The sequence below is a fragment of the Podarcis muralis genome, chromosome 12 (assembly GCF_964188315.1).
Source record: "Podarcis muralis chromosome 12, rPodMur119.hap1.1, whole genome shotgun sequence".
NCBI lineage: Eukaryota > Metazoa > Chordata > Lepidosauria > Squamata > Lacertidae > Podarcis > Podarcis muralis.
Genome location: NC_135666.1, coordinates 4,761,044 through 4,779,950, shown reverse-complemented (window position 1 = coordinate 4,779,950; position 18,907 = coordinate 4,761,044). Strand labels below are relative to the sequence as shown.

At 49.3% G+C, this 18,907-nt stretch overlaps 1 protein-coding gene across 12 annotated transcripts in view; it reads right to left on the bottom strand.

Moving 5' to 3' along the window:
* The window catches only part of LOC114607928 (uncharacterized), a 214,251-nt gene that overhangs the window by 12,087 nt on the left and 183,257 nt on the right, over nt 1-18,907 (bottom strand). For 7 of the 12 annotated variants that reach the window (XM_077936659.1, XM_077936653.1, XM_077936650.1 and 4 more), the window contains 4 exons: nt 16,356-16,533; nt 13,519-13,578; nt 13,060-13,376; nt 9,475-9,603 (listed from right to left, as the gene is read on the bottom strand). In XM_077936659.1, the coding sequence (XP_077792785.1) occupies nt 9,475-9,603; nt 13,060-13,376; nt 13,519-13,578; nt 16,356-16,533 (684 nt within the window). Of the gene's footprint in view, nt 1-9,474; nt 9,604-13,059; nt 13,380-13,518; nt 13,579-16,355; nt 16,534-18,907 lie in introns of all 12 variants that reach the window. The other 5 variants (XM_077936656.1, XM_077936657.1, XM_077936658.1 and 2 more) reach the window with 3 other exon arrangements.

The window sequence follows — 18,907 nt, the reverse complement described above, 5'->3', positions numbered from 1 at the left end:
GGATAATAAAAAGTGATCGGAGGAGAGGAGAAGTCTCAATGAGCTCTCTCTCTTATTATGGAATATTACTCGCTCTCTATGTCTTTATTTTATATTAAAGAAGTGCCACTTGTAATGGCTGGCCCGACAAGTGGTGCCCCGTGTGAGGCTGAATAAAAGAATACGACTGAGGTTTTTAAAAGAGAAAAAAAGAAGCAACTTAAGCAAACAGTCTGAGGCAGACTAAGAGGATTCTAACAGAAACTGTGAGAGGATTTTCGATCCAAGCAGTGGATATCATCGGCCCCCTACGTCCGGCAAGGATTGCAAAGCGCTGAAGCATCTTAAAAAAGATCCCAGGGTGAGTCCGATCCCTTTTCTTCTTTTTTTATCAAGATTTTAGAGACATGGGCAGCTCTTTGACTTCTCCGCAACAGAAATTTTTAAGAGACTTAAAATTTCTCCTCTCCTCCAACAAATTGGAAGTTCCTGATGGTGATTTGATACAGCTCATTCTGGCTATTGATGAACATTGTCCCTGTTTTCCTTTGAATGGAACATGGGAAATAAAACATTGGGATATGATTGGGACTCATTTTCATGGACATCCCAGCATAGGAATTCGAATTTTAAATGCTTGGTGCAAGGTTCGATATGCTATGGGCTCTTTATCACCAAAAAATATCTCCATGGCTGCATTGCAAATACAACCTTCAGCTTCCTTAATTCAGCCTGCTGTCCTGCCATGTGTTCCAGCACTTGCTTTGCCAGCACCCCCAGACCCCAAACCTCCAGACAACAGTTCCTCACCAGAGGACCCAATCCTGCAAAAATACAGTGGTCTGGCTGGAAATGACCCTGCTCTTTCAGCAGCAGAACCAGCTACCCCTTTTCAACGTGCAGTCCTTGCCTGTTCCTTATCTCAGGATACCATGGCATTCCCAGTTATTGTGCCCCCTGCTGGTGCTCCAGCAGGAACTCAAGCCCAGCACCAACCTTTTGACTTTAAAATCTTGAAAGAGCTGCAATTGTCAGTAAGGACAAATGGACTGCAAGCTCCATTTAAACAAGCAAGAGGGAATAATCCTAATCTTACCCTGGCAGATGTGATGGATGCCATGCTAGGGCGTGGGCCCTTTGCTCAGGCTTCAGTACAAGCCACACTGCTGCAGATCTTATTGAGGGATACTGCTCTTGCTGCTCAACAAGCAATGAGAAAAATCCCGGAACCCACCAGTATCCAGTCTAGGTGGGGTTCAATCAGACAAGAACGGTGGCCTCCACCAAAAGAAAAATCCGCAGCACCAGCTTGTTTCTGAACAGCTTATTTCTGAACAATTGACTTTTGGCCACATTGAACCGTCTTCATCCCACTGGCACCAGCAGACAGGAACGGTTTGCATTTATATTGCCAGTATATAACAATTCTCAACCCACCAGCGATGTCAGTGGATTGTCCTGCCTCACAGCATGTGGAACTCCCCTACACTTTGTCAGCATTTTATGGATGAAGCATCGAAACCTTTCCGCATGCGCCACCTAGAGGTGCTGAACACCAGCTGCATCTGACAGTATTTGCTACACCATTGTTGCCAACAGGAATTTTATATGCTCAAGACGGACAAGAAGACTATCTGCATTATAGAATGGTTACATTTACCTCATACCCCTCCAAAAAACATTTATTCCGTAATTGAATCCACCTCAGAGATTGTGATCAAAGGACGTTCACGTGCTATAGCTTTGAGCGGTTTTGATGTTGCATCAATTTATTTGCCTTTTTCACAGACTGAACAGCAGCATTTATTGATCACAAATGCTGCCGTGCAAATTGCTTTGGCTGATTTTATAGGTGTCATTATTTTTAACCCTCCAAAGGATGACCGTTTGACATTTCTGACACAGGTCACCTATGTTTTGGCTACCCCCTTGTCTCTCACACCTCTCCCCTCTGCACTAACCCTCTTTACGGATGGAACGAAAAGTAGGGGGGTGGTGACGTGGGAGGAGGGAGGAAAATGGAAATGTTATTTACCCCTCCACAGTCTTCTGCCCAGCTTGCCTTTCAATCCTTTCCTACTCAACCTTTCAATCTTATTGTGGATACTCAGTATGTATATCGCCTTTTTGCTATTTTACCAGTATCTTATATATCTCCTTCCTTGGATTCTGACTTGTTTTCCTTGTTTCTTGCCCTGCAAGCTTTACTTCAGCACAGAGTGTTCCCTTATTATGTTGCACATCTTCGCTCCCACACATCGCACCCAGGGTATTTAGCAGAGGGCAATGCAAGAGCAGATGCAGCCTTGAAGAACATTTCTGCCTTTTCTCTCTTTTCTGATCCTGTACTATGTCATAACACCTTTCATCTCCCTGCGAAAGCATTAGCTAAGCAGTTTTCTATTCCTTTGGCCCAAGCTAGGGATATTGTGTCCCAAGGTGCTTCCTGTTCCCAAGGATGGCGTGCGGCCATGGCGAGCATCTTCAACCGCGGAAGCGCCTTCCTAACCATTTGCCTTGCCATCCTTTGCTGCACCGTTATACAAGGAAGAGAAGCAGACGATCTAGTCCAGTTGAAACCACCATATTTCACCTTATCAGCTGGCAAGCCGCTGTCATCAGAATCCTACTCTGGCTGGCAGCATCCACGGCTCAGCCACTCTCGAACTATAAGAACAGCTTTGTTGAATAAGACTTTTAGGGGAGAAAATTATCATAAGATATGGAGGGATAATATTTTTGTACAAGATATGATTATGTTTACCAGTTTATTGCATGCTTCTAAATGTTGGGTGTGTATGCCTGCCCCCATTTGTTTTCAAATTAAAGAGGGGAAAGAATCATGGGGCATATATCCAAACTGTCAATATACTTTGAAATTCATGTTTAATAGCTCTTGTTCTCTTACAGGAACATACAGTGACCAATACCAGTGCATGGTTAAAAACTAGAAAGGAAGCCTACCATGCAGCTTGGAATCAGAATTCTTATATTCTTGGCTTCCGGATGGAAGTTGGCTTCAACATTTATTGATTATAGTGATTATTATAGTAGTTATTTGCATTATTTTGTGTTGCTATATACAATGTACTCCTTCTTTAATTTCTGTATGTACTGCATGGTTCTCCAGTCCGCGGCCCACTTCCGGTCTCACAAGAGTCGCCTATCGCTCTCGACATAACCATTGGTACTGATATATATGGCTCTGATTAAAATATAAAGAAAGAGGGCATGTGGGAGTCATAAAGCCATGGCAGAGGTTTGTAAATACTGCAGGGTACCTCCGGACCTCGTGACCAGCACTCTGAGCTTTACAAGGTCTTGGAATGCAATGGCCTTATATGGCATGGGTGCAATAAAAGCTTGTCCGGATGAGGTAACGTGAGACATTGGAATGCAGCCATGCGGCTGGACAGAACAAAGGATAATAAAAAGTGATCGGAGGAGAGGAGAAGTCTCAATGAGCTCTCTCTCTTATTATGGAATATTACTCGCTCTCTATGTCTTTATTTTATATTAAAGAAGTGCCACTTGTAATGGCTGGCCCGACAGTGGTGCCTCGCAAGACGAAATTAATTTGTTCCGCGAGTTTTGTCGCCTTGCGATTTTTTTCGTCTTGCGAAGCACGGTGTCGGGAAAGTTTTGGAAAAGCTTCAAAAATCACCAAAGTCTTCAAAAACCTCAAAAAAGGCTACCACACCGCGTGCTATGAGTTGCTCCTCGAAGTCAAGTCGCAACTGTATTAACAGTGTTAAGAAAAAGGAAACAAACTTGCAAGACGTTTCCGTCTTGCGAAGCAAGCCCATAGGGAAAATCGTCTTGCGAAGCAGCTCAAAAAACCCTTTCGTCTAGCGAGTTTTTTGTCTTGCGAGGCATTCGTCTTGCGAGGTACCACTGTACTTTGCTTTCTGGCAAAAATGAGATGCCTAGTGAAGAACACAGGAGGCGTAGTTCTGGATCAGGTCAAAGGGGACCCGTCTCATCCAGCACTCTGTTCTCAGTGGCCAAACAGATGCCCCAGTGGGAAGCCTGAGAAGAACCAGGGTGCAACAGCTCTCTCCCCATCTATCATTGCAGGGGATCCCTTCCAAGTCTACTTATAATTCTATTCCATGATGCCCAGATCTAGGCTAGTACAGTGGTACCTCGGGTTAAGAACTTAATTCATTCTGGAGGTCTGTTCTTAACCTGAAGCACCACTTTAGCTAATGGGGCCTCCTGCTGCTGCTGCGCCGCAGCCCGATTTCTGTTCTCATCCTGAAGCAAAGTTCTTAACCCGAGGTACTATTTCTGGGTTAGCGGATTCTGTAACCTGAAGCGTATGTAACCTGAAGCATATGTAACCCGAGGTACCACTGTAGTCTGTGATCAGCTTTACCTCCATGCCTAATCCTCTTTTAAAGCCAATTAAGTGGGCAGCTGCTGCCACTTCCTGTGGCAGTGAGTTCCATAGTTTAAAGATGTGCTGTGTGAAGTAGTACTTTCTTTCGTCTCCCCTCACTTTTCCAACCTTCTGGGTGCCCTCACGGTCCTTCAAACGGGCCTGATGAGCTGTATGCCGGCAGCTTCTGTTAAAACCTCCCGGGTCTTTGGCTGAAATGTGTCTAAGGGGTTAACACCAGGCCTGTCTGTATTAAAGACCTGCTTTGTTGGGCTTCCTTTTCCATGCCCTTTTATTGGTTGTGCCTCAAGAGAAGCAACAAAGAGTCCTTTGGGCTGGCCAAAAAAGCATATGACACAATGTAATTTGTTAGTCTTTAAAGTGCCACAAAACTGCTGTTCTTACTGCGGCCAACAAAGACTGTTATCCCCCTGGGCGTCATATGCAGAGAGGTGACCTATATCAAAGGCTTGTATTTCAGGATTTTTTGAACATTCTGGCCCTCTAAAAAGGGCAGGCAACTGAACTCACCTTGTGTTTTGTACTTCCAAAGGAAGCACTCTGGTTAACAGCCGGCTAATCATTTTCTATGGGTAATCACTAAAGGTATGGAATGATGGGTGCATTGCAACTGTGCATGCAGAACAGCACACATGAACTACATGAAGCACGAATAACACTTCCTGCATAGGCTTTCCAGCTAAGAAAATGATGAATGCAATGCACCCCAACATGAAACTACGGCTGGGCTGAATGGAGATGCGCTATTAGCTTCTCTCTCTCTCTCTCTCTCTCTCTCTCTCTCTCTCTCTCTCTGTGTGTGTGTGTGTGTGTGTGTCTGTCTACCTATCAAATCCAGGGTGTCCCAAACTTGGTGTCTCCATTTGTTTTTGGACAACAATTCCCATCATCCCTGACCATTGGTGCTGCTAGCTGGGGATGATGGGAGCTGTAGTCTAAAAAAAAAAAAAAGCTAGATTCAAATTTGGGAAACTCTAATTTAATCTAATTATTAATGTAATCTATTTATTTATTGCATTTATACTCCGCCTTTCCTCCAAGGAGCTCAAGGCGGTACAGTGGTACCTCGGGTTACATACGCTTCAGGTTACAGACTCCGCTAACCCAGAAATAGTACCTCGGGTTTAGAACTTTGCTTCAGGATGAGAACAGAAATCGTGCTCCAGCGGCACGGCAGCAGCAGGAGGCCCCATTAGCTAAAGTGGTGCTTCAGGTTAAGAACAGTTTCAGGTTAAGAACGGACCTCTGGAACGAATTAAATACATAACCTGAGGTACCACTGTATACGCAGTTATCTTCCTTCCCAATTATTCTCACGGCAACCCTGTGAAGCAGGTGAGGCTGAGAGGCAGTGACTGGCCCAAGATCACCCAGTGAGCTTCAGGGCCCAGTGGGGATTTGAACCCTGGTCTCCCCGGTCCTAGCAGTCTGATGCTCTAACCACTACGCCACACTGGTTCTCTGTGTTCTACCTCCACTGCCTCTGAACACCAGTTCCTTGGAATGGCAGGGGGTGAGAGTGCTGCCGCTGCACTCAGGTGCTGCTTGTGTGCCTCTTGCAGGCATCTGACTGGCCTCTGTAAGAACAGGACGCTGGATTGGATGGGCCACAGGCCTGGTTGTGTTATGTTGTAGCCCTGGTGGGGGCCACGTTGGCAAAGGCGGAGGCACACATTTTACAAGGATAAGCTGGAGCTTTGTTGTTGTTTAGTCGTTTAGTCGTGTCCACCCCTTCGTGACCCCATGGACCAGAGCACACCAGGCACTCCTGTCTTCCACTGCCTCCCGCAGTTTGGTCAAACTCATGCTGGTAGCTTTGAGAACACTGTCCAACCATCTCGTCCTCTGTCGTCCCCTTCTCCTTGTGCCCTCAATCTTTCCCAACATCTGGGTCTTTTCCAGGGAGTCTTCTCTTCTCATGAGGTGGCCAAAGTATTGGAGCCTCAGCTTCAGGATCTGTCCTTCCAGTGAGCCCTCAGGGCTGATTTCCTTCAGAATGGAGAGGTTTGATCTTCTTGCAGTCCATGGGACTCTCCAGAGTCTCCTCCAGCACCATAATTCAAAAGCATCCACTCTTCGGCGATCAGCCTTCTTTATGGTCCAGCTCTCACTTCTATACATCACTACTGGGAAAACCAGAGCTTTAACTATACGGACCTTTGTTGGCAAGGTGATGTCTCTGCTTTTTAAGATGCTTTTTACAAGATGTAAAAGGTGGCAGCTGTGCAGTCCTGGTTTTGGAGAGGAACCCCACCTGGGCTGCTTCTCCCAGAACAGTCACCCTCTCCCCTTCATCCTTTTGAGCAAAAGGCACCCTTGGCTTTCAAAAAATCTTTCTCTGAGCCTGGCAGCTGCTTGCCCTTTCGAAACCAAGTGCCCCTGCTCTGTTGGCAGAGGCCAGACGTGGGGAGCAGAGGGAGGCATCGCCACGTCCTGACAAATCACCCAAGTCCGACTTAATTGGGGTCAGGTTTGATGCCAGCCAGTCGGGGGCATTGTCCATGTCCTGGACAAGCTGAAACACGTCCCAGAGGCCATTAAGAAGCCGGACAAAAAGGGCTGTGTTGGAAAGCCCAACCTGAGCGGACAAAAGCACAGAGGAACGCGCAGGCCCTGGCGGTGCCAAGCCAGAGCTGGTGACTCTGTTGATTATGCCCTTCTCCTGAGGCTAGTGGGTGCTGGCAACTCCAAAATACCTGGCAGTGCAAGGTTGCTCGAGTGTGCTCTGGGGTGCATCTGGCTGCTACAGCTGGTTTGCCAGCAGCGGTTTTCTAAACCAGTGTGTCTTGTGTGTCAAAATAAACACATGTAGAGTTTGGATTTGATATCCTGCTTTAAGGTAAAGGTAAAGGTACCCCTGCCCGTACGGGCCAGTCTTGACAGACTCTAGGGTTGTGCGCCCATCTCACTCTATAGGCCAGGGGCCAGCGCTGTCCGAAGACACTTCCGGGTCACGTGGCCAGCGTGACAAACTGCATCTGGCGAGCCAGCGCAGCACACGGAACGCCGTTTACCTTCCCGCCGGTAAGCGGTCCCTATTTATCTACTTGCACCTGGGGGTGCTTTCGAACTGCTAGGTTGGCAGGCGCTGGGACCGAGCAGCGGGAGCGCACCCCGCCGCGGGGATTCGAACCGCCAACCTTTCGATCGGCAAGCCCTAGGCACTGAGGCTTTTACCCACAGCGCCACCCGCGTCCCTTATCCTGCTTTATCACTACCCTAAGGAGTCTCAAAGCGGCTAACATTCTCCTTTCCCTTCCTCCCCCACAACAAACACTCTGTGAGGTGAGTGGGGCTGAGAGACTTCAGAGAAGTGTGAGTGGCCCAAGGTCACCCAGCAGCTGCATGTGGACGAGTGGGGAATCGAACCCGGTTCACCAGATTACAAGTCAACTGCTCTTAACCACTACACCACACTGGCTCCCAACAGCGCCGGCAAGCACAGCCAATGGCTAAGGAAGTTGGGAGCTACAGTCACAGAATCAGAGAATCGTAGAGTTGGAAGGGAACCACTGTCATCTAGTCCAACCCCCTGGAATGCAGGAATCTCAGCCAAAGCATCCATGACAGATGGCCATCAAATCTCTGCTTACAAACCTCCAAGGAAGGAGAGTCCACCACGTCCAGAGGGAGACCGTTCCACGGTTGAACAGCTCTTACCGTCAGAAAGTTCTTCCTGATGTTTAGTCGGAATCTCCTTGCTTGTCACTTGAAGAAATTGGTCATAGACTCGTTGGAAGGGACCCTATCATCTAGTTCAACCCCCCTGCACTGTAGGAATTGCAGCTCAAGAATCCCAGTCCAACAACACCTGGAAGGTCAGAGGTCAAACACACACCCCACACACCCCACTCCTGGTGCACAGAGAGATTGTGCATAAGCTATTTAGAAAAATCATCCACCATGGAAACGGCAAATGTGGGAAGCTGGAAAGTCCTTGCAGCATTTGGAGCGAGAAGATTTCTCTCCAAAATACTCTTGCTTTCCAACGCTGGGGATTTGACTAACCAGAGGATATCAGAAGCCTCTCCCTGGGAGATTTGTCTCCCTGGGTCCAGCAGAAAGAGAGCCCTGCTTCTCTTTGAGGTGGCCAGTGTGTGTTATCACTTGATACTGTAGGCGGGGACTCGCATCAAGGAGCACTTCTCCATGCGAAGACATCCCCTCCACACAGAAAGCTAGCGGGCCAGGGGAAGGCGTAACCTGGAACTGCTTTCTTGTGGCATGGAGGTGCATTCTGCGGTGACAGTTCCTCACTCAACAAACATAAATTTGCCTCCCTAGCAAGAGGTGTTATCCTGCAGCAAGCCACTGCTACTCATGTGCATTAGATACCGTTCTCAGGCTCGTCACAGACAGGCTTTACAGGACGCAGCAAGGAGCTGAAAATTCTCAGGGATGGAGAGGTTGGCCAATTCTTGGGAAGCTGCGGGTGCTGGTGGGAAGCAGCCCACCCTCCTTTCTCGGTCGGAAGGCAGAGCCAAGCAATTCCCCCCACCATTGCAACCTTGAGGATGGTCTCTGAGCACCCTCCTGCTGTTAGAAACACATGGGGCTGGGACAGCGAAGGTTGCTCCATTGGGGCAAATGGGGCACAGCCCGGCCAACGTCAGCCTGTCCTTCACCAGTCCCCATTGGTCCCCCTTCCTACTGCCCAGGGGCTCTCCAAGCTTCCTCCTCCATGTTGCCCTTGTAGGACTTGGCAGGGAGGAACAAGACTCTTGTTAGCTCCACCTGGCATTATCTCTGGCGCCACCTACTGTTGGCCTCCCAGATCCAACGAGCACCAGTGTCAAGGCACATACAGGAAAATGTTTGCGGGGTGGCTCTCCGTGAAATCCACTGGCAGGAGGGCAGGATGTACAACAAAGAAGGTGCGTGCAAAGGAAAGGGGGATGGGAATCCGGAAGAAGAGAGTGTCAATGCCAAGAGCGGGGAGACAGGAAACAAAGATGTGTAGAGGGCTAAGAGAGAAGGGAAAGTGACCCAAAACATGGAACGGGAGCAAGTGGAGCAGGAAATGAAAAGTGCAGCGTAGCAGAAGAGCTGCCGCTCGCCTCTCCCGAGTGATAGAAGTCTGAAATGGAACTCACTTTCCCATTGGGCTGCTTTGGGGCGCCCTCTTTTGAAACAGCCGTTTTAGTGGGGGCCGTTTTAGATACTGCATTGAGTTCGGGCTTTCGGGCAGCCCCGGCGGACTCTGCCTTTCTTTCTACTTTTGCCTAAATGGAGACAAATGGAGGGTGACTTTTTGCATCATGAAAGGAAATAAAAATATAACGAAACGAAAAGCAATGATGGGAGGGGGAAGGGCAGCTGGATGTCTAAAACAACATTCATGGGGATCCGACAGGCCAGGGAGGAGCCCGCACACAGGTGGGAGGTGGTGGTCTGACGGGGTGGGAGAGGGGGAGAAGCTCAGGGCAATGGCTCAAGAAAGTAGCCTCCTTGCCTGGAGCTGGGAGACCTGGGTGGAAGCCCCCCCACCTGAAATGCTAGCCAAGGGGGCGGGTCTCCCTTTTGCAACTTAGGGACCCTTCCCCTGCTGTCCACGATGGTCACAGCGGCACCTGTGTGATGCTCAAGCCTGGAGAGAGTATTCAAGAGCCGGCGCAGCATGGCACAAACTGGGGAGTCTGGTAAATGGCTCTCCACCCCAAATTCTGGTTTGGGGCAAAATGTGGCAGTCGCTCATTCAGGGGCAATGCAATCTAAGGATGTTGGACAGCTCTAAACGGCCTCGGTCCAGTATATCTGAAGGAGCGTCTCCATCCCCATTGTTCTACCCGGACACTGAGGTCCAGCTCCGAGGGCCTTCTGGCGGTCCGCTCACTGCGAGAAGCCAAGTTACAGGGAACCAGGCAGAGGGCCTTCTCGGTAGTGGCACCCACCCTGTGGAATGCCCTCCCACCAGATGTCAAAGAGAACAAAAAAAAAAAAAAAAGATGTCAAAGAGAACAACAACTACCAGACTTTTAGAAGAAATCTGAAGGCAGCCCTGTTTAGGGAAGCTTTTAATGTTTGATGTATTACAGTACTTTATAATTTTTTTTGGAAGCCGCCTAGAGTGGCTGGGGAAGCCCAGCCAGATGGGCGGGGTATAAATAATAAAATTATTATTATTATTATTACTATTACTATTATTATTATTATTATTAGCTCTTCCAAGCTACAGGTCTCCCAAGACGGAACACCCATTTTTGCTATCCACCAATATCCAAAGTGCACAGTCTCTTGACCCAGACACCTCCTCCCTGAAAACAGTCCCTGGATGAAAGTTGGAATTAATTTCTCGAAAGCCCACAAACCATTTATCTTCTGGGGTTCCCACCCTTTTAAAAAAACACCGGGTTGTTGTCGGCATTAGGTAAGATTCCTGTGCCACTGTGAGCCTCTGGGGGGCCCCCTTTTAACCCCCAAATATTCTTGCAGTCAAATCTGGGTTCTGTTAAGGCGGATTGCTTCAAGCCCACCCTAGGGAACAACGAGACAATGGCGCAGATGGTACTGAGCAGTTTCAGGCTTGGAAACACAGGTCAGAGACTCAGCAGCCACTGCAGGAAGCCAGATGCTCCCTGCCGGTGTCTAATGCTGGCGGACGTCTAAGGAACAGGGGCTGCCTTCCTGCTCTTTGAAGTAAAGGCACCTAAAGACAAGGCAACCTGCTCCATCACAAATTCTTCTAATGGATCACAAACAGAGGGAAGACTCAGGAGGGAGCAGCCAACTGGGAGAGAACAATTAGGCTGTGAACATGCATTCCATTAAAATACATCTCTTGACTGTGGAAGCTCTAGAGTCCAAGGGGTGCCAGGATTCAGAGGGTCTTCCCTCTGATCCTGGCTCCCAGCAGCAGCAGCCAAAGCACCTCAAGCCAGTCTTGCTCCCTTCCTTTCTTCCCACTGGTCTTTCTTGTGGGACATGTCAAAATACAGTTTTGTTTCAGCTTCTCTTAAATGTGGCTGGTTTGCACCAGCTTTAGGAAGGGCCAGCAAAGGGGAAGGTCGTTGTAACTTAGAGGTGGAGCATCTGCTTTGCATTCAGAACATCCCAGGTTCAGTGCCCAATGGAATCTCCAGGTATGTCTGGGAATGCCCCTGTCTAAAAACATGCAGAGCTGATGCCAGCCAGCATAGTGAGTTGGGTGGACCAATGGTCTGACTCAATTGCTGTTGTTGGCGCCCATCTGTCTCAAGAGACAGTGAAGTGCAGCTCCAGGGGTGAAGTCAAACCGCTATGTTAGCAGCACCAAAGCACAAGCCTGGGCAGTGTGTCTGAAGGTCCTGGGCTGCCTAGACAACAAGATCACCCTCTCAGCCTCACTGACGTGGTCCAAAGGAAAGCAGAGCAATATATCCAGCACCAGCTGGGCTGATTTGTGTAGGGTTTACTCCTTAGCCCTTTCTTCTTCCAAATATATTCCACAAAGCAGCGGAGGTTTAGGATCAGTTTTCCTTCTCCTAGATGAGCTACCTTCCCAGTCAGACGAGCCCCACCTGCCCCAATATATGTATTTCTACATAGACAAATCTCCTGTTAATTTGTGTGGATACTGATATGGCCATTACCATTTCCTTTTTAACTGCTGAAGATGATGCAATTTCTGATCCTGGTTCGGAAGGGAGTTGAGAGCCAAGGACAGCCAACTCTCCCCCATGGGTGGGGCCCAAAATCTCTTTTAGGGGTGCTGACGTTTCCATCCTTGCAGATGGGGCACACAAATCGCCCCGCCATTTATCCACAGGGAGAGATCTAAAGCCCCAATAATTCAACCCATCTCTTCCAACATGTTAGCAGATTTAAGGCTGGGGGGAGTCCGTGGGTTGTTACTTAAGGGGAAGTGAATGCATTAATAAGCCCTTGGTTGCCCCAAGTAAACATTGGGTTTGAGGCCCAGCCAACCAGGGCAACATAAGAAGCCCAGCAGATTTAAGGCCCTGATTCCGCCCCTGCAAGAGGGATCTCACAAAATTAATCCAAACAGAGACCTGTTCCACTGGTCTTTCAGAGAAACGGAGCACAAGCAGAGGCTCAATAATTTGAGATGTGTTTGGCCACAAAGAGATGACACCTCTACAGAGGGACCAGTCTCTCACCCTGAAAATTTGGGGATTAGCCAAACCTGCAGAACACAGCAGCAGCCAAAAGGAGACTCTGTAAGAGAGCCACATCAAAAAAGCTCTTTGGCCGCCCTCCCTACAAGCTGGCTGGACCATGCAGACAGGCTCAAATCCTTTCCTCCGAAAGTGACCCCCTGGAGATCTGAGCTCTGTGTTTCCAGATCCAAAGCACCCGCTTCTCTGCTGCAAAAAAGAACTAAGGCTGGCAACTACAGCAAGTGTGAGGGGCTTGAGGACAGCAGCAGCAGCTCCTTCTACAAGAAGGACATGGCAATCTGCGGCTCTCTGGAGGTTTTGCTGGACTACAACTCCCATGATCCTTAGCCATTCACCATGCTGGCTAAGGCTGCTGGGAGTTGTAGTCTAGCAGCACCTGGAAAGCCACTTTCCCCCCCACCACTGTGCTAGGGTAGCACCCTGGATTTCAACTCCCATCCACCCCAGCCAGCATGGCCAAGAGACAGGGATCATGGGAGTTGTGATCCATCATCGCTGGGAGAGTGTCATGTGAGCACAGACAACCAATCGCCCAGAGAGATATGGGGCAGGGGGACTTACCCGTCCTCCGCCAGGCTGGTGCTTGATGTTGTCCGTGGAGCCGATCTTGGAGCGGACGTTCTTCAGGTCGGGGGCAGACACGCTACTGGTGGGGGGCCGGGAAGGCTTGGCGACGGGGCTGGTTTTTGGTGCGGTTTTGAGCGCGGACGCCTTCTTGGGCTCGGCGGCAGAGCTCCCGGTCCCCGAGAGCCTGGGCGTGGCTGGCTTGGGCCGGCTAGCGGCTGCTCCGGGCAGGCCGGGGGCAGCAGCGGTCGGGGTGGTGGCGCTGCTTTTGGCAGCGGTGGAGGCCGGGGCGCTCTTTGGACGGCTGAGGTCGGCTGCCGAAGGAGGAACAGAAGGAGGAGGAGGAAGAAGAAGAAGAGAGGACCGTCAGCAGGGGAAGCCGCAGAGCCACCCGAAGAAGCCCCACGTGGCCACCCAAAGAAGCAGGCAGGAAGCAAAGCAGGGAGAGCAGGTTACCTGATGGTGATTTTGCGACGGTCTTCTTGGCATCGGCAGGTTTTGCGTCTGTCTTGATGGCTGCACAACACACAAAGACAGCAGCCAAGCTGAACCTCTGCTCTGCCGGGGTCAGGGCCTTGCTGGTGCCACAGTTAAGCAGGCTACCACCGCCCCTGTCAGGATTCCCAACACCCTACATTTCTCTCATGCCAGCGTGGTGCAGTGGTTAGTGTGCTGGACTAGGGAAGGTAAAGGGGCCCCTGACCATTAGGTCCAGTCGTGGCCGACTCTGGGGTTGCAGCGCTCATCTCGCTTTACTGGCCAAGGGAGCCGGCATACAGCTTCCAGGTCATGCGGCCAGCATGACTAAGCCGCTTCTGGCGAACCAGAGCAGCGCACGGAAACGCCGTTTACCTTCCCGCCGGAGCAGTACCTATTTGTCTACTTGCACTTTGAGGTGCTTTTGAACTGCTAGGTTGGCAGGAGCAGGGACCGAGCAACGGGAGCTCACCCCGTCACGGGGATTCAAACTGCCGACCTTCTTATCAGCAAGCCCTAGGCTCTGTGGTTTAGTCCACAGCACCACCTGCGGGAAACCAAGGTTCAAATCCCCGCTCAGCTAAGGTAACTCACTGCATGACCTTGGGCAAGTCACGCTCTCTCAGCCTAACCTACCTCTCTGGGTTGTTTTGAGGCTAAAAAATGGGGAGAACTGTGCATGCCACCTTGGGCTCCACCACCCACATCATGTTGCCTCCTGGATGCTAATGTGTACCATCTACATAGCCATTTTTTAGGGACGCGGGTGGCGCTGTGGGTTAAAGCCTCAGCGCCTAGGACTTGCCGATCAAAAGGTCGGCGGTTCGAATCCCCGCGGCGGGCTGCGCTCCCGTCGTTCGGTCCTAGCGCCTGCCAACCTAGCAGTTCGAAAGCACCTTCGGGTGCAAGTAGATAAATAGGGACCACTTACTAGCGGGAAGGCAAACGGCGTTCCGTGTGTGGCTCTGGCTCGCCAGATCAGCGATGTCACGCTGGCCACGTGACCCAGAAGTGTCTTCGGACAGCGCTGGCCCCCGGCCTCTTGAGTGAGATGGGCGCACAACCCTAGAGTCGGACACGACTGGCCCGTACGGGCAGGGGTATCTTTACCTTTTTACATAGCCATTTTGGGATGTAAGCAGCATATATGAATCAATAAAAAAGCAAAGAAAGAGAGAATGTGCAATTGAAGCAGGCAACACAAATGTTAGGGGTGATACACAAACTATGTCATGTTCAGAGGAGACCTGCTGAAATAAATGGATTTGTTACTTAAATCTATTTATTTCAATGGGTCCAACCTAGCCATTTTAAAATGCAATTCCTAGTGTTGTCACTGTTCTCCATCTCGTCTAAGCCCAAAATAGCCTCCAAGGCAGTTGGCCATTCTCTCCCTCTCTCTGATCTGAAGAGACACATTGCTCTTAAGAATTTCAACTTGCAATGCGCTATGCTCCACACAAGGCAGGGGAAATATTCAGCGTCAGGGTAGATCAAATCCTGCACCGACAGCAAAGCAGTGAGAAACCGACTTGCTGGATTGGACAAAGGTACTCAGGCAGCGGCCAGCCGCTGGGAAACTCATAAGACGAAGAAGAAATCCTCGACTGTGATGGCCCAGTGTAAACACTGCAAGAATTGCTTGTTTTCCCCACTGTGGGAAACAACTAGAAGTTCTGCACAGTGCTACAGTGGTACCTCGCAAGACGAATGCCTCGCAAGACAAAAAAACTCGCAAGACGAAAGGGTTTTTTGTTTTTTGAGCTGCTTCGCAAGACGATTTTCCCTATGGGCTTGCTTTGCAAGACGGAAATGTCTTGCAAGTTTGTTTCCTTTTTCTTCGTTAATACAGTTGCGACTTGACTTCGAGGAGCAACTCATAGAACACGGTGTGGTAGCCTTTTTTGAGGTTTTTAAAGACTTTTGTGATTTTTGAAGCTTTTCCAAAACTTTCCCGACACCGTGCTTCGCAAGACGAAAAAAATCGCAAGACGACAAAACTCGCGGAACGAATTAATTTCGTCTTGCGAGGCACCACTGTATTTATCAGGCAAACCATACACAGAGCGCGGTTGGTTTATGAGCTTCAGTCTAATATGTCTCCACCGGTAGATTTAGGAATTTAAGCTTGAAGCAGTATACAGCCCAGATCATACACAGGCTGGGCCAACTAACAGCGAGGTCCTGTTCCTCAGTCCCGGGGGTTAACAAAAATACCTTAGATGCTGCCTTACATGGAGTCACACATAGCAGCCTGCTGGATCAGGCCAATGGCCCTTCTAGCACAGCATCTTGATTTCCCAGTAGCCAACTAGATGCCTCTTCTGGGAAACCTGCAAGCAGGATTAGGCACAAGGGACATTATTCTGCCTTAGGGTTTCCAGCAACTGGCCTTCAGAAGCATTGTGGCCGCCAACTACAGTATAGCCATCAATATCCTTCACCTGCATGAATTTGTCTCATCCTCTCCTAAAGCCATCTAGGTTGGTGGCAATGACTGCCTCCTGTGGGAGGGAGTTCCACCGGTTAACAATGAACCGCATGGAGAAGTCCTTTCTTGCTGGGTCCATCTAGCTTGGCCATGTCTGCTACACTCACCAGCTGTGCCTCTCCAGGGTTTCAGAAAAAGGACGCTTCCAGACCTGAAGATGCTGCTGGGTACTGAACCTGGAACCTTTTGCATGCAAAGCAGAGCCTCTACCCACTGAGCTACATGTCCCTATGTTGCCAAATTAGCAAAGCCGCAATGCAAGAGCGTGCAGCTTCCAAAACCAACATCCTTTTTCCCAGCAAGCTTGGGGCAGAGGGGTACTCACTGGAGGGCCTCTTGGGTGGGGAAGTGGCCGTGCTCCTTGCGCTCTGCGCATTCGTACTTGCAAGTGCTGTCGACGGCCTGGGAGTGGCTGGGCTGCTTTTTGCGGCCGGCCGAGGAGTCGTAGCGGACGGGGGCTTCAAAGGGGAGGTCCGCTTATCGGGGCTCTTTGCGTCTGTCCCCTGGAAAGAAACAAACAAAAAGGACCCAAGTCAAACAGAGCTTTCCCCCCTGAAGACAACCTCTCATCCATCTGAGATGCTTGTTCAGATTTTCCTTGGAAAAGAGTTGCATGCCCAACAGCACCACCGTCAGCTTTGCAACCTTGGGTGGGCTTCATGGAAAGAGATCTATAGCGAGTCGCAACATCTGCAGCTTTCCCCTGCAAGGGTCTCCCTGCTCTTCCCATAACAAGTGAAAAGATAATCGAAAGTCTGTCTTTTCTTTTTCTTAATTTTTAAATTTTATTAGTATTTCCCACAAAACAACATGAAAAATATCAAAAAATAACAATACACAAAACCCAACATACAAAAAACCCCAAATCCATATCTTGCAAGTTAATAATATAAACACTAAAAAGAAAAACAAACCTTGACTTCCACCAATCCCATAACACCTCCTTTACCTCTCATTGGGTCTTCCTGTTTTCCTGTTTCCCTTATCATCTCTATCTTAGCATCCAGATATAAATCCCTCTTTCTTATCCTTTCACTGCACAAGGTTATTCCAGACTCAGCCAGATTTCTGTCCTCGAACCTTGACTTTTAAGGTATTCATTTAGACACTCCCATACCTTTTTCACTTCACTTTTTGGTATTTGTCTTATTATATCTGTCTGTCTTTTCAGGAGGAAATCAGAGCTTGGCTTAAATCAAGATATCCTGATGTAATGGGGGCGGGGTGAATAGAATCGATGGGCAGGCACATTCTGTATCAGCAGCCAATCGAAATGTCCCCAAATACTGAGCAAACTTCTAAGCTATTCTCCCATAAGCTGCATCTTCAGCAAAGGGGTGGGTGAAGTTTGCTTGAGGCTAAGGCCATAAGGTCTCCATTTAGTGACCATCGTAAAGGTGGAGTGTAGGAGCAGATAGCAAACTTAGCTGTATCAGGATCTCCTAAGGGCTATGTAGGTTTCAGGCTCAAAGGAACTACAACACAAGTAATGGCTGATAACCCCAACCCTGTTTTTGAAAACAAAAAATCTCTCTTTTATCCTAAATCTGTCTCCAACCTCAAGCAAAACACAACAGATTATCTGGGGTCAAATGAGTGATTTCACCTAGGTTTGGAACGCTGGCCAAATGGACGACCAAATGTTGCCTGCTTAGTATTTGACAGCGGTCAGGTCAAGGATAATAATATAATAATTTATTATTTATACCCCGCCCATCTGGCTGAGTTTCCCCAGCCACTCTGGGCGGCTTCCAATGGAACACTAAAATACAATAACCCAATAAACATTAAAAGCTTCCCTAAACAGGGCTGCCTTCAGATGTCTTCTAAAAGTTTGGTAGTTGTTTTTCTCTTTGACATCTGGTGGGAGGGTATTCCACAGGGCAGGCGCCACTACCGAGAAGGCCCTCTGCCTGGTTCCCTGTAACCTCACATCTCAAGTGAGGGTATCGCCAGAAGACCCTTGGCGCTGGACCTCAGTGTCCAGGCAGAACGATGGGGGTGGAGACGCTCCTTCAGGTCTACTGGACTGAGGCTGTTTAAGGCTTTAAAGGTCAGCACCAACACTTTGAATTGTGCTCGGAAATGTACTGGGAGCCAACGTAGGAGGCCTTTGCTTGTATTAAAGTGGCAGAGAACTGAGGGATCACAAGGGTTTCGCCCCTTCCTACTTAGCAGGAGTCAGGACAATTTCTATATGTGTAGGCTTGCAGGGGTCTGAAGGGTTGAAGTTCCACCAGCTCCCTCCGCAGAATCTCCAGGGGAAGAAGTAAAATTGAAGACTGGGAGGTGAGAAAGAAAACTCGGTTGTGGGATGCGGCAAGGTAAGGACCCCTGGCCATTAGGTCCAGTCGTGACCGACTCTGGGGTTGCAGCGCTCATCTTGCTTTATTGGCCGAGGGAGCCGGCGTACAGCTTCCGGGTCATGTGGCCAACAGGACTAAGCCGCTTCTGGCGAACCAGAGCAGTGCATGGAAACGCCGTTTACCTTCCCGCCGGAGTGGTACCTATTTATCTACTTGCACTTTGACGTGCTTTTGAACTGCTAGGTTGGCAGGAGCAGGGACCGAGGAACGGGAGCTCACCCCGTCGTGGGGATTCGAACCGCCAACCTTCTGATCGGCAAGCCCTAGGCTCCGTGGTTTAACCCACAGCGCCACCCGCGTCCGCAGGGACAGGCTAATTTCTGCTCATGGAGGGCCTACACAGGAGCTGTTCCTTTACAAGACACTTGACCACTTCTATCTTTTAGCGTGGCAGGACCTACACTTTGGAACTCCCTGCCTATTGATATCAGTGCAGACAAGATTAACCAGGCACGTAGAATGTTGACGTATTTTTTAGTTTATCGATGATTTCATTTGTTGGGATGTTTTA